The sequence below is a fragment of the Lepidochelys olivacea genome, assembly GCF_965140295.1.
Source record: "Lepidochelys olivacea isolate rLepOli2 genome assembly, chromosome: 23".
NCBI lineage: Eukaryota > Metazoa > Chordata > Testudines > Cheloniidae > Lepidochelys > Lepidochelys olivacea.
In genome coordinates this window covers 7,782,400-7,806,709 of record NC_140433.1, presented here as the reverse complement: position 1 = coordinate 7,806,709, position 24,310 = coordinate 7,782,400, and the positions used below count along the sequence as shown (strand labels likewise).

Sequence of the window (24,310 nt, the reverse complement as noted above, 5' to 3'; positions counted from 1 at the left end):
GGGGGAAGGGATCAGGGTAATTTCCCTGGGCAGGAAGAATCCTGAGTGGTTGGATGCAGCCTGTCTGCTGGGCAGTTTGTGAACCAGCAGAAGGAGAGGCGGGAGTGACCCGGGGGAGGCCGTTTGGCCTGCGGGATGGGCCTGGGAGTCCGGAGACCTGGGTTCTAATCCTGCCTGTACTGCTGCCTGCCTGGGTGACTTTGAGCACATCCATTGGCTTGTTTCCCTGCTGGCAGCTGTAGGCACTGGTGGAACGGCCATACGTGGACTGGCCCTGATGCTGAACGGGGCAGTCGCCTCTCACCTCTCACAAGCAATGCCTTGTCCTGGCTTCTTGCAGGATGGCTGAGGAGGTCCGCAAGGTCCCCTTGAAGCCCATCCTTGCCTGGGAGGAGACGAGACCTCCTCGAAGGAAGAGTCCGCAGAAGAGCCCACAGCAGCAGCAGGAGCTGTGTGTGCCTCAGCCCTTCCATGCTGGTGAGTGGGTGCCTCCTGGGTGGGCGGAGGGGCTGCAAAAATGGCCGGGGCCATGGCCCTGCATTGCGGTGGGGCTTGCCCCTCTGGGGGTTGGGGTTGCAAGACCAGGGTGTCAGTGGCGGGAGAAGACTCCATCACCTTTGTACAACTCTGGGCTGCCATGAGATGGAGAGACAGGAAAACCCAGGCAGGGGGGAATGGCCCCTCCTGCTGGCAGCAGCTGCAGCCCCTACATCTGATCGGCGCATTAGGGGCGGCAGCAGAAGCATCAGGTGGAGACTGACTGAATTGCCCACCCCGATCCGTCACACACAGGGTCGAAAGATGTTTTCCACCAGTCGAAGGGGATGCTCTGTGCACGGTGGGTTGTTAAGCCTAGGATTGAAGGGCGCCGGCCAAAGCATGAGATGCCCCCTGATGTTGCAGCCCCATCTGCTGGCTCCTTTGCAGGGGGGTGACGCATGGCACAGCACAGGGCATTTGGGTGGGGGGGTTCATGATGGGAGCCCAGGGCTTGCCCAGGTTACACCCAGTGGCTGTCGATGGCAGGAGAGGCAGTCAGAGGAAGCAGAACGGGCAGGCCCTGGGTCCCCGTATCCCGCGCAGACTGGGTAGCTCCTCCCTCTCCCGAAACGGGGAGCAGAGCAATTCACTGCCAGTCCCTCTGCCCCCTCCAGCAATGGCCCGGAGAGCGGGGACAACACTCATAGCCTGACATCATGCCTCCTTCCAGGTGTGGCGCTCCCCAAATCCCCACGCTCAGCCTGCATGCTGGGTGCGGGCAGGGAGGTGGGGTGGCCGCTGGGAACCAGGGCTCTGACTGGATCTTTGCTGGGCTGAGCAGCAAAGAGTTGGGGAAACCAGGGATGGCTGTGCCAGACCCTGTTGTGCATCGGGGCTGCTACCCTGCTGGGGTGGGAGCGGGGGGCAAGGGTTTCTGCTAAGATCTCTGTCACCCAACCTGCAGCTTGGCAGCCCCAGGTATTACCACTGCTCTGTCTTTGATCAGATTCACCATCACCTGGGAATGCCTCCTGCTTTATGGGGCCAGACTCGCAGGAGAAAGAGACCCTAGACTACATCAACACCTTTCTCAAGGGCAATGAACAGGTACCAAGAGCCCTCCTCTGATCTCTCAGCTACTGCCCTGTCCACATGCAGTATCCGTCCTTCTCCGGATGAGGCATGGATTCTAAGGCCAGACGGGACCACTGTGACCTCCTGTATAACACAGGCCAGAGACCTGCCCCCAAATAATTCCTGTTTAAACTAGAGCATCTTAAAAACATCCTCTCTTGAGTTACAAAAGGCACCCACCATGCCCCTTGCCCACTGGATTTGGCCAGTCCCCAGCGTGATGGGTTGCCCCCCTTTGAGGTGCCACCTGATGTCCTGCCTTATCACTGAGCCCGCCTGTTCTGCCAGCCTGGGCCCCCGTTACCTTGTCTTGTTGGGCTCGGCTCACAAGCCTCTTCCAGCCATACACACAGGCAGGGCCACACCCAGCTGCAGAAAGACACAGACACTGAGATCAGCTCTGGGAAGACTCAGCTGAAGGGCCTTGTCCCAGTTCTCTGGTGCCCACCTCCTTTGGAGTACAGAACAAAGGTTTTATGACATTCGCCCCCTCCCTTGATGTCAAGAGAGGTATGAACAACTCTTTGCCCCTCCTCCCAGTTACTAATTTATACTACAAACTGGGTTGTGGTATAAACAAGAAACAAGATGATTAACTACAAGAGGTAGATTTTAAGCGGTTAGAAGAGATAGCAAACAGAACAAAGCAGATTACCCTAGTAAATAAAGAAAACACACAAACGAAGCTTTACACACCAGATAGATAGGATATCCATTAGCAAATTCTCCCCGAGTGATAAACAGGTTGGCAGATTCTTAAGGCAGAAGCTGCCTTGGTTTTGCAGCTTGGATTTCCCAGGTTTTCTTGCACAGGCTAGGAATCTCTCTCTCTAGCCTAGGACCATCACTTCTCATGGTTCAATCTTTGTCTCTCAGGTGTTTCCAGGTATCTTATTGCAGGGAGTCTGAGGTCCCGTCCCATCCCCACTGCGATTTTATTGTTCCCCTTTTATCTTCTCTTCCCACCTGCTGGAAAACTCTTTTGCTGTGACCTGGGTCCAACAGGTCCCGTTGTGTCGCGTTATCTTGGGGAGGTTTCTATTGCACACAGTTCCTGGGGTAGCTCTAATGCTTGTGCATTTCCTCCAGGAGCCAGTGTTTGGCTTTTTTGCTGTTCTACCTGAAAGGCTGTTTTGAACCTCACAGTGTTTTTCAGGAACACATACACAGCTGAACTTCAGAACGTCACATACAACGATAGCACATGCAATCCAATGAGACATTAATGTCTAGCAGATAAAGACTTTTAGACTGATATCTTACAAGACATACTTGGTACCAAACATATCCTAATTATATGACCGTGGCGAATATTGGGGTGTCAGGGTGTCACACCCAGATGTTCCTCCCACTCTATCAAGCCCCCCAGTAAGACTGTCTGGATGCTTAGCCCCCATATTGCAGTTCCTCTTTGGACACCTACCCTGTGAGATCTGCTCCCTCTCTGGTCTGGTTTCACACAGAGCTGCCCTGCCCTCCCCACATAGTCTCTCCTGTTGGGAGATGAATGGCCTTCTGGCCTTTGGCATATCAAAGCCTGAGCAGCGCTGGGGGGAAGCTTTCTGACATCTCTCCCCCTGGCAGCTCCTTTCCACGCTAACCTTCCTGTTTTTGTCTAATCTCTGCGGGGCATAGGAGGAGGCCAAGAAACTTGAATTCTTGGATCGTGTCATCACCATCAGCAGGGCCGCCCTCATGAGGCACCCAGAACAAAACCTGGCAGCTTTTCTCTGCACAGCCCTCCTTGTGGAGAAGATAAAGGTGAGTAAAACACACACTCGGGCTATGTTACTTGGCGGGTTTAGTGATTGGCCTGGAGAGCTCTGCAGATTTGTCTACCTTCAACTGCCAATCGCTGGATCGTGTTGGACGTTTGTCTGTTAGACTGAAGAGCCCATTATCAAGCAGTTGCTCCCTGTGTAGATACTTACAGACTGTCATCAAGGCACCCTGTAACCTTCTCTTTGTGAAGCTGAACTGATTGATTTCTGGAGTCTCTCACTATAAGGCATGTTTCCCAGTCCTTCAGTCACTCTTGTGGCTCTTCTCTGACCCCTCTCCAATTTATCAACATTCTCCTTGAATTGTGGGCACCAGACCTGGAGAGCGGATCCCAGCAGAGGTCGCACCACTGCCAAATACCGAGGGAAAATAACCTCTCTAACAACTGGAGATTGCCCTGTTTGCACAGCCCAGGATGGCATAAGCCCTTTTGGCCCCAGCCTCGCACTGGGCGCTCCTGTGCAGCTGATTACCATAACTGCCAAGTCTTTTCCAGAGTACCGCTTCCCAGGTTAGAGACCCCATGCTGTGAGTGTGGCCTGCGTTCTTTGTTCCTGAACATGTCACTGTATTGAAACATAGGTTGTTCCCTTGCACCCAGCTTCCCAAATCACCAGGTCGCTCTGTATACACCAGTCTCCCTGCACAGAGCCCCAACACTCCGCAGTCAGTGCCCACTAGGGAACTAGCAACAAATCTGCTCCGTAGATTTGGAAAGTCTTTGCTCTGCGGCGCTGCAGAAAGCGTTTTGGAGCTTACCTCCCTTCCCTGAACGTGGGACAGCGTGTGCTGGTGGGTGGTCCAGTGGGCTGGGGCTCAGTTCCTCAGTGAGACCTTTGGGCAAATCACTTCCCCCTCTGTGCCTCAGTTTCCCTCCCATGCCTTGTCTCGTCCAGTTAGCTCGTGAATTCTCTGGGGCAGGGACTGGTTCTCACCATGTGTGTGCAGCACCTGGCACAAGGAGCCTGATCTCAGGTGGAGCCCCTGGGTGCTAATGCTGATGGAGCCTTTGCAGTGCACTGGTGCGTGACGCTGGGGCACTGACCACAGGCCCTGCACTGTGCTCCCCAGCTGGAGCCCTGCACACCGTCAAGCCCACAGTAGGACGACCTGTCTGCCGAGGCCACGTGTTGCTGGTCCTGCTCTTTGATCCCCAGTCGGAGCCTTACGGGAGCTCGGAGCCCGGCTGGCACTTCCCCACATTGTCTCCCCAGGAGCTGATTGATCTTGAGTCCGTCGACTCCCTGACCAGCAGGGTGCGTCAGCAAGCGATGCTCGCCATCATGGAGCTGAGGTACCCGGCCTGCCCGCCCAGCCCCAGCTAGTGCTGTGTGCAGTCAGACACGCCAGCCTCTTGGCATGGCCAGTTCTCCAGGGCATTGCCCCCTCTGCTCCTCCCCCGTCTTCCGATTCCCCCGGGCACGTGGCACCCGTGGGTTGGTGGTGGAGGATCCTTCGGTGCCTGGCGACCTCTCCAAGTGGCCATGTGAAGATGTGGGTGAGGGAGCGAGGGGGTTGGACCGGTCCCCTCTGGGACCCGCAGGCGATGGCTCCGGGGGGAGAGGGGCAGTTGGGCACTGCCGGAGCGGAGCCACCGGAGTCGCCGCCAGCTGTGCCAGCTGCATCCCACCGGCAGCTCAGCGACTCCCTGTGGCTCAGAGGCTGGGCAGGCTGAGCCCTGGCACATGGCACAGCCTGCGTCATGGGGGGCTCTCTCTCAGTGCCGCTGGCGCCCTGCTCTTAGCTTCCCAGAAGCCTGCCCATCATGTCCTGGGAGCCTGAGGCCAACATCAGTGCATCAGTCTCGCCTCAGCCCTCCAATCCGCGTGTGTCTCTTCTCTTAGCAAAGTGAAGCCCCTGCTGCGGGGAATGGAGCTATCCAGCCTGCTCACCGTCTGCTTCTCCAGCGTCTTCTCCCTGCCTCCAGCAGAGACCAACCAGGGCGTGGAGGCTGCTCTATACAACAACGTAAGCCCGAAACTAGCCATGAGGAGCTGCCCCAAACCGAGGGGAAATCCTGCAAGTCGCTCGTGTCCCTGCCCCCTGGGTTACCTGGCACTGGCATAAGAGTGTAATGATCACAGCTCCTTGGCAGCTCAGGACCTGCAGTACCAAAGCACAAGCCCCACCGCCACAGATAAAGGAGTAACTCCCTCATAGGGTAGCAGTAGTAGGCATTTATCCTTCACAGGCACTGGCAATTAGTGGGGAACAGACACTCCCTTCACAAGCACATTCATCCCCAGTGCATGGCTGGGGGCACAGGCCTGAGATCGATCGGCTGCTTGAGATGCACACAGGCCAGGGGAAGTGAAGCTTGGCTGGAAATCTCCCCTCCCCCTCAAATGCGGAGTCCTTCCTGACTCTTCTAATGCGTTCGACTGTGTGCAGTGGCCTCCCTGGGGACAGCAAAAGCGGGTGGGGTCCTGTTGCCAGGAGGAGTTTGCAGTAGGTCCCCTGCGTGTACAAGTGAGTAGGTGAGCTGGAATAGCAAGGGCTGCCATGGCCTGGGGCGTGTCACACGCCAGTGCATTGGTTTGTCGCCTGGCTGGGTAACGCCACTTGCTGTGGTTTCTCCTCTGCTCTTCACGCAGACTCTGAACACCATGGATGACCTGCTGAAGGCCTTGGTGTGTGAGGATGAGAAGCACAACCTTGTGGTGCTGCAAAACATCGTGGAGGTGTGGAGGCATGGGGGCAGGAAGGGGACGAGTCCTGTAGCTGGGGTGGGGCTTTGGGACCAAGGCTCCATTTAATCCCAAGCATGGGACACCCCCGTGCCTTCTGCTCCTCAGAGTACGTTCTAGACAAAGGTTCTTGGGCTGGAGGACCAAGTGCCCCCGCTATATCTGAAAAACGTCTGCATGGCATGGGCGTGGAGGAGGGCGGGATCTGCCGTGTTCTCCACTGAGCCTCATCTGAGCCCGGGATTCATTTGTGTTCACCATGGGCCCCACCAATACTGGCCAGAGCCCAGAGCTAGATTCCCCCAACGTTCTAGTTCTGGGGCCACAGGAAGTCGATTCTGTGGGTGGTTTGTGCTCCAAAAAGAGGGAAATGTCCTCAGCAGATATTCGGTCTTCTCGATCCCAGAGCTTGGGAAGAGGGAATCACAGAAGTGCAGGGCTGGAAGGGATCTCAAGAGGTCATCTACTCCACCCCCTGCACTGAGGCAGGGCCAAGCATTCCTCGACCGTCCCTGAGGAGTGTTTGTTCAGCCTGTTTTTTTAAAACATCCATGATGGGGAGTCCACCACTTCCCTAGGTCACCTGTTCCAGTGCTTAGCCACCCTTAGACTTTTTCCAAATATTTAACCTCAATCTCCCTTGCTGCAGATTAAGCCCATTACTTCTTGTCCTACCTTCATAGAATCATAGAATCATAGAATATCAGGGTTGGAGGGGACCCCAGAAGGTCATCTAGTCCAACCCCCTGCTCGAAGCAGGACCAATTCCCAGTTAAATCATCCCAGCCAGGGCTTTGTCAAGCCTGACCTTAAAAACCTCTAAGGAAGGAGATTCTACCACCTCCCTAGGTAACGCATTCCAATGTTTCACCACCCTCTTAGTGAAAAAGTTTTTCCTAATATCCAATCTAAACCTTCCCCACTGCAACTTGAGACCATTACTCCTCGCTCTGTCATCTGCTACCATTGAGAACAGTCTAGAGCCATCCTCTTTGGAACCCCCTTTCAGGTAGTTGAAAGCAGCTATCAAATCCCCCCTCATTCTTCTCTTCTGCAGGCTAAACAATCCCAGCTCCCTCAGCCTCTCCTCATAACTCATGTGTTCCAGTCCCCTAATCATTTTTGTTGCCCTTCGCTGGACTCTCTCCAATTTATCCACATCCTTCTTGAAGTGTGGGGCCCAAAACTGGACACAGTACTCCAGATGAGGCCTCACCAATGTCGAATAGAGGGGAACGATCACGTCCCTCGATCTGCTCGCTATGCCCCTACTTATACATCCCAAAATGCCATTGGCCTTCTTGGCAACAAGGGCACACTGCTGACTCATATCCAGCTTCTCGTCCACTGTCACCCCTAGGTCCTTTTCCGCAGAACTGCTGCCTAGCCATTCGGTCCCTAGTCTGTAGCTGTGCATTGGGTTCTTCCGTCCTAAGTGCAGGACCCTGCACTTATCCTTATTAAACCTCATCAGATTTCTTTTGGCCCAATCCTCCAATTTGTCTAGGTCTTTCTGTATCCTATCCCTCCCCTCCAGCGTATCTACCACTCCTCCCAGTTTAGTCTCATCCGCAAATTTGCTGAGAGTGCAATCCACACCATCCTCCAGATCATTTATGAAGATATTGAACAAAACCGGCCCCAGGACCGACCCTTGGGGCACTCCACTTGATACCAGCTGCCAACTAGACATGGAGCCATTGATCACTACCCGTTGAGCCCGACAACCTAGCCAGCTTTCTACCCACCTTATAGTGCATTCATCCAGCCCATACTTCCTTAACTTGCTGACAAGAATACTGTGGGAGACCGTGTCAAAAGCTTTGCTAAAGTCAAGAAACAGTACATCCACTGCTTTCCCTTCATCCACAGAACCAGTAATCTCATCATAAAAGGCAATTAGATTAGTCAGGCATGACTTGCCCTTGGTGAATCCATGCTGGCTGTTCCTGATCACTTTCCTCTCATGCAAGTGCTTCAGGATTGATTCTTTGAGGACCTGCTCCATGATTTTTCCAGGGACTGAAGTGAGGCTGACTGGCCTGTAGTTCCCAGGATCCTCCTTCTTCCCTTTTTTAAAAATTGGCACTACATTAGCCTTTTTCCAGTCATCCGGGACTTCCCCGGTTCGCCACGAGTTTTCAAAGATAATGGCCAATGGCTCTGCAATCACAGCCGCCAATTCCTTCAGCACTCTCGGATGCAACTCGTCTGGCCCCATGGACTTGTGCACATCCAGCTGTTCTAAATAGTCCCTAACCACCTCTATCTCCACAGAGGGCTGGCCATCTCTTCCCCATTTTGTGATGCCCAGCGCAGCAGTATGTGAGCTGACCTTGTTAGTGAAAACAGAGGCAAAAAAAGCATTGAGTACATTAGCTTTTTCCACATCCTCTGTCACTAGGTTGCCTCCCTCATTCAGTAAGGGGCCCACACATTCCTTGGCTTTCTTCTTGTTGCCAACATACCTGAAGAAACCCTTCTTGTTACTCTTGACATCTCTGGCTAGCTGCAGCTCCAGGTGCGATTTGGCCCTCCTGATAACATTCCTACATGCCAGAGCAATATTTTTATACTCTTCCCTGGTCATATGTCCAACCTTCCACTTCTTGTAAGCTTCTTTTTTATGTTTAAGATCCGCTAGGATTTCACCATTAAGCCAAGCTGGTCGCCTGCCATATTTACTATTCTTTCGACTTCAGGGGACGTGGAGAACAATTAGTCACCATCCTCTGTGAAACAGCCCTTAACGTATTGGAAGAGTGTTAGGAGGTGCCCCCTCCGTCTTCTCAAGACGAAACATGCCCAAGTCATTCACCCTTTCTTCATAGGTCAGGTTTTCTAAACCTCTGATCATTTTTATCGCTGTCCTCTGGACGGGCCCCAGTTTGTTCACATCTTTCTTAAAGCGGGGTGCCAAGAACTGGACACAGTGCTCCAAGCTAATACACCTCAGAATGACATTTCCCTCTTTCACAACAGCATCACACTCTTGATTCCTATTCAGTGTGAGATTCACGCTAACCCCCAGATCCTTTTCTGCAGTCCTGCCACGTAGCTGGTTATCCCTCACTTTCTTTTTATGCATTTGATTTTTCCTTCCTAAGTGCGTTACGTCACATTGGTTTTGACTGAATTTCATCCTGTTGACTTCAGACCAACTCTCCAATTTGGCAAGCTCATTCTGAATTCTAATCTGTCCTCCAAAGTGCTTGTAATTCTCCCCAGCTTGGTGTCATCCGCCAACTTGACAAGCATACTCTCCTCTCTGTTAACCAAGTTCTTCATGAAAATATTGAGCAGTACTGGACCCAGGCACACCCCTGGGGGACCCCACTTCAGACACCCTCCTAGTTTGCCAGCGAGTCAGTGAAAACTCCTCTTTGAGGATTGCCTTGCCATCAGTTGTGTACCCACTTTAGAGTAGTCTCATCTGGATCATATTGGCTTAGTTTGCTTATGAGAATGTCTTGTGGAACTGTGTCAAAAGCCTTATGAAACTTCATATACATCATCATATACTGCCTCCCTCCATCCACTAGGCAAGTAACCCGGTCAAAGAAGAAAGTTAGATTTGTTTGGCATGGTTTGTTGTGGACAAATCCATGGTGCTATTCCTTATCACCCTATTATCTCCTCTAGGTTCTTACAAACTCTTTAATAATTTCTTCAATAATCTTTCTGGGTACCAAAGATAGGCTGACAGGTGGATAATTCCTTGGGGCCTCCTTGTTCCCCTTTCTGAAGATAGGCTCTGTGGCTGCTCTTCTCCAGTCCTCTGGGACCTTCAGCCCTCCTAAAGGTTCAGAGATTGCTTTGTCTAGGTCCATCTCCTGTGAATATCATGAGGCTCTGCCAACTTGATTACATCTAACTGACCTAAATTGTCTTTTATCTGTTCTCTCCCTACTCTGGCCTGTATTTCTTCCCCCCTGTTGTTAATATTGTGGTCATCATCTAGTCACCATTAACCTTTTTAGTGAAAACTGAAGCAAAAAAGGCATTAAACACCTTGGCTTTGTCTGTATCATCCATTATTTGCTCTGCTTCCCTGCTGAGTAGTGGCCCCACACTTTCCTTTGTCTTTCTCCTAATGCATTTACAGAGCTGCTTCTGATTGCCTTTTATGTCCCTTGCCAGTTAGAACTCATTTTTGCCTTAGCCTTTCTGATTTTCACTCTATGTGCTTGTGCTATTTTTTGGTACTTCTCCTTCACAATTTGTCCCAATCTGTTTCTCTCAGGTCCTGCTCCCCTGGACCGCATCCAAGGAGGTGCATGTGTGGCTGAGGGCAGTGGGAAGAATCACCTGGCTGACCAAATTCATCTCCGGTCAACACAAATTCAAGGTGAGCAGCCTGTGACTCTGGCCGTCTCCTAACTGCATTGAGCAGGCTCGCGGTGCAGCGCTCCCTGGCAGGGAAAACCCGGGCCTGGAATAGTGACTCAGCAAGATCCTCGGTAGGAGTCCAATCTAATGAGCCCTGATGTGGACAGGTCTGTCCTCTGACTCCAGTGGGCCTTGGGTGGAGACCCGTAATTCTATCTCCAAGGACTCTCCCCGCTGTTCCCCTAGGACCAAAGTCTGCTCCGCAGGGTCAGCGGATTTACACAGGATCGCCCTGAGAGCACCCTCTGAACCCAGGTGTCTCTTCACCCCCTTTGTCAGTTGCCCCCGGGACGCTTTGGCATCAGCTCCTGCCAGGCTGCCAGATGAAGACCCCCTGCTCTGGGTGCTCAGGGCCATTGAGCTGCTCCAGCTGCTCCATCCCCCCTGTGGCAGGGCCTCCCCTCCGGCAGCTGGAGGGGGGCGCTTGGATGATATGCCCCCAGAGGCTGGGGCAGCAGAAGAGAAGGAGGGAGGTGGGAGGGGACACAGTGAAAGGGATGGGAGGGGCCAAAGGAGCCAGAGCAATGGGGAGTGGGTCAGGGGAGGCCGTGAAGACCCCAGGAGAGGAGGGCCAGGGGCTTGGTGCGACGTGGGGAAGAGCAGGGAGCGAGCGCAGGGGCTGCAGGAGGGGCAAGGGAAGGTCTGGCAGGAGGGGGAAGCTAGAGGACAAGGCTGCAGGAGAGAGCCGGCAGGAGAGAGCCGGCAGGCTGGGTGCGGCGCAGAAAGTGGGGGTTGTGGGGAGCTCCAGGATGGAGTGAGAGAGGCGGAATGCAGAGAAGAGGAGTCCAAGGTGACCTCACGCTCCTGGACCTGAGGTCAGTGGAGGGAGGGGGATGGGAGAAGGGGCTGGGATTAGGAGCTTGCCCTTGAGATGGAGACTGGACGTTAGTTCATTCCTTACCCAGGTCCCCACTCGAGGGCAACGTTTGCTGACTTTGCTACCCAGACTTCCCGTCCCTGCTGAGCTTCCCTCAGTCCCTGGTGATGGTTCCCATGGCTCCTCCTGCTCTCATTGTCCCCAGTCTCTCTGCGCTGGGCTCTGCCTCCCCCGGTTCTAGACCGTTGCTAGTGCAATGCTGGGGGACATGCTGCACTGGGCCTCCAGGAGCGAGTGACTCCCCTTGCTCCCTCTCTCCGTCAGGGAGTGGAGGAGTTCAGAGTCTTGGGCCAGCTGGTGGGCTGTCCCACTCTGCACTGTGCTGAGCAGGAGCAGGAGATCTGTCGATCAGCTATGGAGGGACTTCACCACCTCTACGCCTTCATGCTGTGGCAAAAACGTAAGAGCACTGGAGACCCTTGTCCTTCCTAAATACATTGACATGGGGTTTCCAAACATGGGAAACATATTTATTGAACACTTCTGCCTTTTCTGCATCCTTTTAAACAGTCTCCATCTAGTAATGAGCCTACACCATTGCTAGGATTTCTTTTGTTCCTAATACACTTTTTGAAAAAAACCTCCTTAGTATCCATAGTCCTTCAAGCCATGGAGTTTCCCCTGATGTCTTTAGCTTCCCCGTCCATATTCTACTCTTCATAACTCACATAAGAATGGACATACTGACTCAGATCAGTTCATCTAGCCTAGTATTGTGTCTTCTGATAATGGCCAGTGCCTCATGCTTCAGAGAGAATGAACTGAAAAGGGAAATTTGGAGTGATCCATCCCCTCTCATCCGGTCCCAGCTTCTGGTAGTCAGAGGTTTAGGGACATGCAGAGTCTGGGGTTGCATGGCCTAATTATCTTGAACCCAATTATACTTTTAGGCTTCACAACATCCCACGGCAACAATTTCCACAGGTTGCCTGTGCATTGTGTGCAGAGATACCTTCTTTTCTTTGCTTTTAACTTGCTGCCTATTAATTTCAGAAAGTGACCCCTAGTTCCTGTGTTATGTGCAGGGGTAAATAACACTTCCCTATTCACTTTCTCCTCACCAGTCATGATTTTATAGACCTCTGTCATCTCCCCCCTTAGTCAGCTCTTTTCTAAACTAAATGGTCCCAGGTCTGCACTGCAGACCTATATTGTTATCACTCCATTGCTCAGGGCTGTGAAAAATCCACACCCCTGTTGGCAGAAGCACCCCTCCCACTGACATAGCTAGCGCCTCTCCGGGAGGTGGATTAAGAGCTTGTTGGCAGAGGACCATCTTCTCTTCAACGCTACAGCGCCGGTGCAGCTATGGCGATAGAGTGGTTGAAGTGTAGACTTGCCCCCAGTCTTTTTAATCTTTCCTCATATGGAAGCTCTTCCATACCCCTAATCATTTTTGTCGCCCTTCTCTGCACCTTTTACAATTCTGGTACATCTGTTTTGAGATGGGGCGACCAGAACTACACGCGGTATTCAAGGTGTGGGCGCGCAGACTGGATTTGTATCGAGGCATTATGACATTTTTCTGGTTTATTATCTATCCCTTTCCTAATGGTTCCCAACATTCTGTTGGCTTTTTTAACTGCCACTGCACGGTGAGTGGATGTTTTCGGAGAACTCTTTACGATGACTCCAAAATCTCTTTCTTGAGTGGTAATTTAAACCCCATAATTGTGTATGTATAGTTGGGATTGTGGTGTCCAGTTTGCATTTATCTATATTGAATGTCATCTGCCATTTTGTTGCCCAGTCCCCCCCCAGTTTTGTGAGGTCCCTTTGTAGCTCTTCGCAGTCTGCTTTGGATTTAACTATCTTGAGTCATTTTGTATCATCTGCAAATTTTGCTACCTCACTGGTTACCCCTTTTTCTGGATCATTGATGACTATGTTGAACTAGACTGGTGTCAACACAGATCCTTGGGGTGCCCCGCTCTTTACCTCTCTCCACTGTGAAAACTGACCATTTATTCCTGTTGTTTGCTTCCTATCTTTTAACCCCTGACCCATGAGAGAACCTTCCCTCTTATCCCATGACAGCTTACTTTGGTTAAGAGCCTTTGGTGAGGGACCCTGTCAAAGGCTTTCTGAAAGTCCAAGTACACTATATCCACTGGATCACCCTTCTCCACATTCTTGTTGACCCCTTTCAGAAAATTCTAGTAGATTGGTGAGGCATGATTTCCCTTTCCAAAAGCCATGTTGACTCTGCCCCAGCAAATTGTGTTCACCTATGTGTCTGATAATACTGTTCTTTCCTATCATTTCAACAATTTGCCTGGTACTGAAGTCAGGCTTGCCAGGGATCACATCTGGAGACTTTTATAAAATTCACTGTCACATTCGCTATCTTGTACAGAGGCCGATTTAAACATTAGCTTACATACCACAGCACTGCACGTAAGTTTGTTTGGATGTCTCGTGAGAGCTGCAACCTTTGCACCAGGCAGGCAATTTACCATGCGGTTCTCCCACTCATCACAAACCCAACTGCTTATATGTCTATTGATTGAATCCCCCATTACTATTACCTGGCTTTTCTTTGTAACTGGGCTTCCCGCCTCAGGAGGGGCAGCCTCAGTGTGAGAGGATATCCTGACTTCATCTGGCAGGTGGGTCCCAACTATGGGATCGTCTCCCTCTGCTCCAGCTCGATGTTCTCCTTCCCAGAAACTTTCACCCTCCTCAGCAGCACAGAGGCTGTCAGACTGGGGGTGGGACCACTCTACTGCATCCCTAAAAGTCTCCTCTCTGTACCTCGCTGTCTCCCTTGGCTCCACCAGTTCAGATCCTCTGGCCTCGTAGTCTCCGAGGGCAGTAGCTCCTTGGGCCAAATGCCCAGATGTGCTTCCTGCCCACAGGGCTGGGAATCCTACATGCTGCATTCAGTGCAATCAACTGGAGAGCCTCACACTGCTGCTGCACTTCTGCCTGGTTTATTTTTACTCTTCCAGGGGGGTTAGTTTGTTTAGTTTTGTTGGGGAGGGAGGGGGAGTTTATTGGCCTGAATTTACAGTATGTTTCTTAGATGTACTTGTCTCTAAACTTCCTTGCAAAACTCCCGTTTCCAAAGCTAACCTCTGATTTATATTGCCTGCTGTCTGTTTCCCCTCCCTGGTTCAGGCACGACGCTGGCAAAGCAGAGTGCAGAGTATCTGCAGGTCTTCAGGGAGTGGCGAGCGGAGAACAGCTTCTGGGTCACCTGGTTCACCAGCACCAGCAATATCGCCATGGTAACTACTTTCAATGCTTCCTGGGATTGTTGTGCCCAGAGTTATCAGGAGAGAGAAATTAAGACCCTAGGAGTCAGGGGGAAGGGACAGACCCAGGCATGTGACTGACCCCATCCAGCTGGGCCGGAGCCTGCCTATGGCCCATTCCACCTCATAGAATCATAGACCTCAGGAGGTATCTAATCCAACCCCCTTCTCATAGCAGGATGAACCCCAACTAAATCATCCTAGCCAAGGCTTTGTCAAGCCTGACCTTAAAAATCTCGACGGATGGAGACTCCCCACCTCCCTAGGTAACCTTTTCCAGTGCTTCACCACCCTCCTAGTGAAATAGTGTTTCCTCATATCCAACCTGGACCTCCCCCACTGCAACTTGAGACCATTGATGCTTGTTCTGTCACCTGCCACCACTGAGAACAGCCGAGCTCCATCCTCTTTGGAGCCCCCCTTCAGGTAGTTGAAGGCTGCTATCAAATCCCCCCTCATTCTTCTCTTCTGCAGACTAAATACGCCCAGTTCCCTCAGTCTCTCCTCATAATTCATGTGCTTCAGCCCGCTAATCATTTTCGTTACCCTCTGCTGGACACTCTCTGATTTGTCCACATCCTTTCTCTTGTGGGGGGCCAGATGTGACCTCACCAGTGCCGAATAGAGGGGAATAATCACTTCCCTCAATCTGCTGGCAAGGCTTCTACTATTGTGGGCCAATATGCCTCCCTACATGCCACATCCCAAGATGCACTGGGTCTCATCCAAAACTTAATCCCAGCTCCTTGTCAGGTGTGGTGGGAGCTTCCCCAGAGATTAATGCTCTCCAAGGCATCATTGCGTCCACGCACCAGTGCCAGGCCCTGCTGAGCACTAGACAGTGTATCCGTGCTGTGCAGTATTGTGCCCCCGTGCACTGCCACGCTGGCCTGTGCCATGCACGACAGCTCCTGATTGCTGGCTGGGTGCTGTGCGTCCCAGGTGCAGTAACCCAGCCCTGTCCCGGCAGAGCGGGCTTTGCCTGCACTCCTGGCTGGGCCAGTCCTGGCTGCTCGGTCCGACTGGAACCGCACTGGGCAGCAAAAGGGGTTTCACTGGCAGGTTTGTTTCAGATGTTTGGGAAGTACTTCAACCCATCCGAGCGCATGGACTTCCTCCTCACTGCTATCGAGGGCATGAGAGACACCAGCATCCATGACTCGGTGGCGGCCAGGCACATGCTGCATGTGATCCTGTGGGTCCCCAGCCCAAGCTTGGAGAGGGTAAGAGCTGCAGTGAGAACAGCCTGCTGGGGGAGCCCATCCGTGGGAGACTCTGTCTCTGGGCGCTCGGCATTACTGGGGGGCAGGTCCTGTGCAATGCGGGGGTCAGTCTAGGTGATCTCCATGGCCGCTTGTGGTCTTGCAGTCTATGAATCGATAGGCCGGGAATTGGCCCTGTGTTCTAGGCCTGGAGCTGGAGAAGAGGATGTGGGAGGGCAGATGGCTCTCAGGTAGGGCAGGTCCCTGGCACCCCAGATGAATAGCAGCGCGAGGAAGCCAAGGCTCCCATCTCCCCGTTTCCCTTCCAGGTGTCAGAGGCTGTGACAAGCATGTACCACAACCTGGACTCCATCAGCGAGCCGCTGGCCCAGCAGCAGCTGCTCAAGGCCCTTGTTGTGCTGGGCAACCAGTACAGCGAGGAGGTGGTCACAACCCTGCTGGGCTGCTCGCTGTCATGTGACAGGTACGGGGCTGGGGCTGCTGCCGCTTGCGCTCCAGGTCCCCCGGACTGGTCCCGCTGCCAGGGACAGGGGCGTGCAGAACCTTCCAGAGACCTCCTGCTCCCTGCAGAGCTGCTGCTTGTTCTGGAGGGTTTTGCAGGATGACATGCCGTGGAGACAGGCCAGCCTGCAAAACCCCATATGGCAGCCCTCGGCCTCCCCCGGGGCTGACACTCAGACCCGGCCCCCATTCAGCCTGCGCCAGGCAGTGGGGGCCCTTGCTGCAGCAGGAGGGCAACAAAGGGCCATCCGGGGGCAGGAGACCCAGCAGGGTGCGGGTGGCGGTGGGTGCAGGAGGCTGGCAGGGCTCTGACCAGGTGAAATCGGCTCTCTCCCTTTGCAGCGTTGCTGTGGAGATGTGGAGGGTGCTGACATCCCACCCCAAGACCGCAGAAAAGGTCCTACGGGAGCCGCTTGACAGGCTGCAGGAACGGCCTCTGCGCCAGCATCACGACATCTCTCAGGAAGAGGCTGACGTCGCCCCCTTGGCCGTAAGTTCCAGCCCCTGCAGCAAGGGAAGGAGTGCCGTGTGTCCCCACCATGGCCTGAGGGTGTCTCTCTGTCTCCCACTGGGTATCGCCATTGGGCCGAAGAGAGAGAGCGTGACTCTAGCCAGCGGTATAGTGGAGGCAGAACACGCCGAAACCCTCTCCTGGTGCTCTGGGACACCTCTCATAGAACCGCAGGGTGAGAAGGGATCGCAAGGTCAGCTTGTCCAGCCCCCTGCCAAGATGCAGGATTTGTTGTGTCTATCCCAGCCCAGACAGATGGCTCCAGCCTCCTTCTATAAACCTCCAGCAAAGGGGCTTCCACAAGCTCCCTAGTCGTCTGTCCCATTGTCCTACTCTTCTTACAGTTAGGAAGGTTTTTCTGAGATTTAATCTAAATCTGCAGTGCTGTCGTTTGAACCTATCACCTCTTGTCCTGCCCTCTGTGGCAAGAGAGAACAACTTTTCGCCATCTTTTTTTTGGCAGCCTTTGAAGAATCTGAAGACCATTAGCACGTCCCCCCTTAATCTCCTCTTTTCCAAACTAAACATAGCCAGTTCCTTCAACCTTTGCTCGTATGGCTTGTGTTCCATCCCTCTGATCATCTTTGTCACTCGCCTCTGGATCCATTACAGTTTCTCCACATCTTTTCTAGACATTGGTGACCAAAAGTGGACACCGTACTCCAGCTGAGGCCTAACCAGCACTGAGTAGAGTGATACTATCACCTCCCATGACTTGCAGGCTATACCTGTGTTCATGCAACCTAAGATTGCATTTGCTTTTTTTTTTTTTTTTTTTGCAACACCATCGCTTTGCTGCCTCATGCTGAGGCTGTGATCCACCGCAGCTCCCAGATCCTTCTCAGCAGTACAACCGGTTATCCCCCATTCTGTTTCTGTGCATTTGCTTTTTCTTCTCTAAATGTAGCACCTCACTTTTGTCTTTGGTGAGTTTCATTTTGTTGTCTATAGCCCAGTCCTCCAATTTACCATGATCCCTCTGAATTTGAGCTCTTTCCTTCAAAGTCTTGGCAACTCCTTCATCAGGGAGCTGATGCAGGGCTGGGGTCATTGAAAGCTTCCCAGGGGACCTGGCCCTGGCCTGGAGTCAGGAGCCCTGGTTTCTCTTCCTGGCTCTGCCAGTGACCTGCTGGGTGACCTTGGGCAAGTCCCTGCCTGGCTTTTGTCTGTTATTCTGCAGGGCAGGGCCTGGCTCCTTCAGGGTGCGTCTCTGGGTGTGTGATCCAAAGAACCCTAGCACTAGAGTAGCAGCAGAGCTGTGGACTCTAGACCTCCAGGGAATGCTGGTGACACCAGTGATCCGGGACGCCCGGACAGAGCCATTTTGCTTCAGTTGGAACCATTTTTTCCTACGAATCCCCTTTTTGAGCCTCGTAGGTTTTAACTGTTGATGTCACAGCTCTGTCCCGCAGCACTTGCTCCTCTGAAGAGCTCGAGAAAGGCCTTTTGCTGCTCAGACCTCATACCAAGTGTGATAGACACAAAATAGTGAAGGCAGAGAAAACCCTTGGGACTTAAATACACAGATCTGGCAGCCTGGTCAAAGAGGAGACCATCTGAAGGCAACTCTCCCTAATGATAATTTACTTACCCTGAGAATAGCAGGTTAGTCCGGTTTATTAAAGCCGGACGATGAATCGATCAGACATGGAGAGGGCATGACTGTAATTCTCTTTGTTATCCACCATTCCAATTGTTCCATGTCCTCAGCCTGGTTTTCACTTGCTTGTGTTTTATTTTTCCTTCCGGAACCGGTAAGCCTGTATTGGACACTTTTTCCCCTCATCCCGGTTGAGGTTTTGTGGGGCTGTCTTTGAACAGTTCAGAAGCCAAATACAGAAATGATTGAATCTGGCTTTTAGTAACAGACCAACCCTAGAAGTCGTGTACAAAATCGGCTCCCTCGCCAAGGCTGGGTTGTAAGGCCCGGGACTCAGGAGAACCCAAGTTCAGTTTCGGGCTCTGCCAGACTCCCTGGGTGACCATGGGTGAGTCACATCACCTCTCTGTGCCTGAGTTCCATGTCTGTACAACGGGGGTAGAAATCCTTCCTTTGTGTGTCTAGCCTGTAAGCTCTAGGCCAGGGAATGTCTCTTCCTGTGCCTGGAAAGCCCCCAGCACATGCCCTGATTGCAGATAGGTGCTGGAGGTGCTATTCTAACCCTTCTAACAATAATACACTTGATTTGTTTGGGGTCAAGGTGTTGTGCAGAGAAGTTTCCACAGATGATACCTGCTAATAAATACCACCCGCTGCGATCGGGGGTACAAGGAAGCAGCTGCTTATGTTGCAGGTAGACGGCCCCGCTGCCTGCGATCGTGGCTGGGGCTGTGCAAGGGCTTTGAGGCTCTAACATGTCATCTGGAGGCGGGGCGCTAGAAGACTTTTTATAGTGGAGGTGCTGAGCACCCCCTTACACCTGTCCACACACCCCACCACCCCTAGAGCTGGGGTCAGGAGCAGGGCCATGGCTCCAGGGGACGGGAGATGGATGGGGCAAGGGGGCCGAGGCTGGGGCCACAGCTGGGAGTTGGCGCAGGGCCGGCAGCTGGGACCTTGTGTGTGGGGCCAGGAGCAGAGCCCCGCGAAAAACCTTGGAGTGCTGCAGCACCCCCTGCACTCCTAGTTCCCGTGGCTCTGTCTGCAGGGGAGGCAGACGTTGTTTTGGAAATGGCTTGTTGGGTCACCGGAGGGTGTTTCATAAAGCAGCTCCTCCTTTCACACAGGTGGGGAAACTCCAGCATCAACTGCCAGTCGTCGCGGAGCGGCTAAACGAGGCAGACAGGGACGTCATCTCCAACGCCATCACCGTGCTGAGAGACATCCTCACCGGCATGGACAGGCAGAGCGCCAGCCCCATGGCTGTGCGAGTGGCTGAGAAACTCCTGCCGTTCTTTCATGATGTAAGGCCTGGCGGCCCGCGGGAGACCCTTCAAGCCACAGACGTGTGAATGGGGGCTGGCGGGTGGGCTAGCGGGACCTATGCTATGGCCCTAGCCAGAAAAAGGATTGTCGTAAATGACATGAACCCATTCCCGCCTTCCTCTGCTACCCCATTCTCCATCAGAGCATATGGCAGTAAGGGTGGGAACCCTGGTGTCCTGCAGGCCTGCTGACAAGGATCAGGGCAGCCTGGGGACGAGGCTCCCCTTGAGGGAAGAACATGCATTCCTGAGCCTGCATGCAGCGAGGGGGCCTCTGCAGCACAGGGTGCCGCAATGCTCCTGCTGCCTTCCAGGGTAACAAGTGATGGTACCCTGGTGAATATCCTGCCCCTCCCCTCCCTCACCAGGAATCCCACAGCTGGCCTGTCAGCTCCATAAGGAAACAGCTCCGTCTGTAGGTTCTGCAGCTACCGCCCTTTCCTCTCCCCTTCGTTCTCATGGCAGGGCAGCATCAAAGGAGGGGCTAGTTCTCCCCAGGCCTTTTGTAACCACAAAGTAGCCCCCGCCAGCGTGTTCACCAGACTGATGTTCAGTCCCCCACTGCACGGCGAGAGCCAGCAAAGTGGGCGGGAGAAAGGGACCCATCCATTACTGCCTTCCAGGGGTAACGCCCCAGTGGGGGCTCCTGGAGGGAACACCCACCTCCCCAGCTCTCACAACGCTAAATCCTACCCTCAGCCCTCCCGAACTCTGCTGGGACCCGGCCGCTCTTTATTAAGCAGTGGCACAGGCCCAGCTTAAGATCAACACCAAGAGCAGCTCCTGCATCTAGTCCAGCACCCGCTCCTGATGGAAAGACAACTGAGAACTACTGTTCCAAGAGCCTGTCTCCAAAGTGGCCAGACAGGAGAGCGCAGCCAAATCAGATAAACAGACTAAAAGAACTTAGGAACACTTTTACAACAGACGTCACTCAGAGAACTGCCTGCTCTAGAACCTGGTGCCCAGAGGCGACATGTAACTGCTGATTGGGGGGGCACCATTTAAAGGTTCAGCCACTCTCAGAACAGCTCAAGTCAACCTGCCCCCCCCAGGCTGCCCCCCTTACCCTCAGCCTCACCTCCCAGAAAGCAGTGGCCCCTCCCTACAGCCCCCAGCTGTTGCTCCTGGTTCTCCCTGGTGGGCACAGCTCGCCCGGCCTCCCAGGTCACTGGACTGGTCCGGCTCTGCCAGCTGCCATGCAGCGAGGGGGCATCATGTGACCAAGTGGGGCCGACCCTGAGTTAACAAGAAACGCATGTGTAGGAGTGGGGCAGCCCTTGCCGAACCCCAAGCCCCTGGAGGCTGGGTGGTTTCCAGTCATGGCTTCCAAGGCCCCCTATCTGGGAGCTCCTGCACATTTACCACCCCTTGCTCCTGGTTAAATCCCCCCCAGGTCCCTGTGCTTGGCCCAAACAAACACCAGTGTAGGAATTTGCCCCCCATGCCTGGTCCCCTTGGCCTCGCTAGAGGGTCGCTGTGGATCAGCACCAGTGTGAGTCGGGCACGCAAAGCAGGAGGACAAAGTACACACATCCCTTCGCTCTTTGAATCTTTCCTCATCGCTCCCTCTCTGCCGCCCCTGTCCTGGTGCTGCTCTGCCCTGAGCGTTTCCCCTTGGCTTGACAGGCGGTGTTAGCCGACGGCCAAGGATGTTTGGTGAGGTGCCAGCTATGCCCGTTTATACCATCCGTGACTTTAACCGCTAGGACGCACTGTCCCTTCGCGGCGGGCAGCCCGGGCTAGGCTGACGGATGCCCCAAGGTCCTAACCACTCGTGACTTTAACTGCTAGAGCTCAGAGCTCCTTCGCAGCGGGCAGTCAATACTGACTGACAGGTGCCCCAATGGCAGCACTAAGAGCCTCTCCACACCCGTGACTTTAACTGCTAGAGCTCAGAGCTCCTTCGCAGCGGGCAGCCAGGATTGACTGACAGGTGCCCCAAGAGTTTGCCCCGTGGAGGCGGCACAACTCAACGCTAGGCTCTTAGTACTCTCACCTAATGGCCAGGCTTTAGAGCCCAAACGGCTGAGGTTCTTTAATTGTGTTGGCTGCTTTACAGTAAACCAGAGAAAACAAGTCAGGCTTATGCATAAATGGTTACCAAAATTTATTAAGCTAGATTCTAATCATGTGGTTACAAAATTGCTAGTGCCTACTTATTTAAATGTAGAGATGTTACACACACAAACAAGTTACAAAACTGAAGCCACAATCCCAAAGAAAGAAAACAAAGTATAGAGCTCTATTTCAAAATATGTGTACACTAAAGATAGGAGATCAGGTGTGGGTGCTTCTTACCCTCCTTGCATCTCTCGATTCCAGCGGTGCCAAGCCAGGATCGGTCACTCAATTCCGCGGAAAGACGAATAAGGGACAAGGCGTAGGGACCCTCTTAGCTGCAGAAGCCTTGGGAGGCTGTCACTTACCTGACCAGCAGATAGATAGTGAAAAGCACTCAAAAATCATGGTGCTGTAGGTCCCCTACTTATACCTCTGTACTCCTTTATTCTCTTTCTCCTTTCTTATGCCAAATTGAGGCTGGTCTGTCGGGGTGACGCCAGCTTTCGCAAGAGTAGTTTACACTTGCAAGGGAGAGAAACAATAAGTTTCGACTACTGGACATTTCTTTTATCAGGGTAAATATTTTCCCACCTAGGATGTTGGTGTGTGTGCATCACGCTATTTAGTAGGGGCTAAGAGCCATGTCTGTCACAGGGCCTCTGCCTGCTGTGAGCTTAATCCTTGTATCTGTTCCCAGAGGCACATTGTAGCAGCACACCTGTGCTTTCACAGCTTCAAAGGCTGTGCTGGAATATATGTTAAGTGCCCTGTTCCTGCTTCCTCCTGTGTTTCCAGCAATGCTGGTCTGAGGGGTGGGGGGGGGGGGGGGGCTGGCTGTCTGGCTACAGGCGGGTGCTGATGTCAGTGTGCCCAGAGCTGGCTGTGAGATCCCAGGGGCTGTCTCACCCCACCTTACTGCTCCCTCTGGCCAAGAAGTTACCAGGCCAGCCCCTCAGCTGGTGGAAACCTGCATCTCTATTGCCTTCAATGGCGCTATGCCCATGAGACTCTGGCCCCCAGCTGTACCTGTATGACTGGGGGTGAGTTAGCAATACCCCCTGCAGGGCAGACATCTCTGTCACAGTGAGCGCTCACCCTGCTGGGTGGGCACGACCGTCACAGCGTCTCCTCCCCACATCCTCTCTTGCAGGAGTCCAGCAAACTCCGGGTGCTCTCCCTCACCCTCTTTAAACACCTGCTGGAGCTTGTAAGGGGGCCCAGCAGGAGGAAGATGAAGGAGCACGTCCTCCGCAGCCTGGTCCCGCTGCTCCTCCTCCTGCACGATGAGCGTCCCAATGTGTCCCAGGTGAGGCCACGAGATGGAGCCTGCAGCTGAGATTGTTACAGAGTGACCAGGAATTTGTTGGGGGGGCCAACATGTGACACCCCCCTTTAAAAGGTCTGGCCGGCAGAGGGCAGGTGCTCAGTGCTGTGACAATCACGTGCTCAAAAACACTTGAACGTTGAGTCCAGTAGCGCCATGACCATGGCGCCCCACCCAACTGCTGAGTCTTCCCTGCCTCTCTGAGGCCAACACTCCCCCCTGCAGCCAGGCTGAGAGAATGGGTGGGCGGAGGGGTCAGCTCACAACTCCTACAGCCACTGGCCTCCGCACATTCCCCTGGCTGTGCTGGTGGGAAGAGCACAACCCTGGCCATGGCCCCTACCAGGAGCAGAGCTACCCAGCCTCCGGATGGTGCCCAAGACCCAATGTGCCCTTGGCCAAGCAGCCCAGACAGCTCTTACTAGCCATGACATGCCCAAGCCCCCCCTCCGCCCCGCCCCAGGTGCCTGTGCACACGCTCGCTCTCATGGCCCCCATCACTTGGGAGCCAAATGCCCCCGGCAGTAATGAATTCACCCTCCTACCCCCCATGAGGTGGGGAACTAAGGCACAGCGTGAGGCCTAGTGCCTCAAAAGTATTGAATGCCCATGGGCATTAGGCACCTAAATCCCTTTGTAGCCCTGGGCCAAAGCAACTTGCCTGAGTTCCTGCAGAAAGAGCTGGGAATTGAGTCAGGTCTCCAGCCCTGGCCTTAGCCACACCTCCGCCCTTCCGCGAGCAGGAACAATTTCATGGTGCCTTATGCAGGCACGTCTGCCGAGGGACGGCCCTGGTTTCCAGCTCCCGTAACCGTTGTCGCCTCGCCCCGGCCCCTCTTGTTTTGCAGGTGTGTTGGGACACCCTCAGGAGTGCTCTGGAATTCCTAAGGTGGAGCCAGCTCAGTGCCCATGTCCAGAAAAAGGAGCTTTGGCGAGGCTGTGACTGCCTGGTGAGGGAGCCCTCCATAATCAAGGTGGGCCATTTCCAGCACAAATCCAGGTTTTCTCACCCCCCACCCCTCCTGCAAAAACCACACACACAAACTCACTCTTCTGCTGGTAATAGCTTATCCAAAGTGACCACTTTCCTTACAATGTGTATGAAAATCAAGGTGGGTCATTTCCAGCACAAATCCAGGTTTTCTCACCCCCCCCC

General features: G+C 53.5%; 1 protein-coding gene across 1 annotated transcript; it reads left to right on the top strand.

The window, feature by feature from the left end:
• Positions 1 to 341: 341 nt before the first annotated feature.
• Positions 342 to 23,166, top strand: LOC311511962 (maestro heat-like repeat family member 5; the record flags this gene model as incomplete). The annotated part of the gene is made up of 15 exons (XM_084612936.1): positions 342 to 451; positions 1,211 to 1,266; positions 1,487 to 1,587; positions 3,250 to 3,375; positions 4,554 to 4,690; positions 5,241 to 5,364; positions 5,991 to 6,077; positions 10,327 to 10,431; positions 11,614 to 11,749; positions 14,470 to 14,579; positions 15,680 to 15,829; positions 16,138 to 16,292; positions 16,673 to 16,820; positions 19,569 to 19,745; positions 22,981 to 23,166. 15 exons carry the CDS (start codon positions 342 to 344, stop codon positions 23,164 to 23,166), a joined length of 1,908 nt encoding a protein of 635 aa, XP_084469062.1.
• Between the last annotated feature and the right edge of the window lie 1,144 nt (positions 23,167 to 24,310).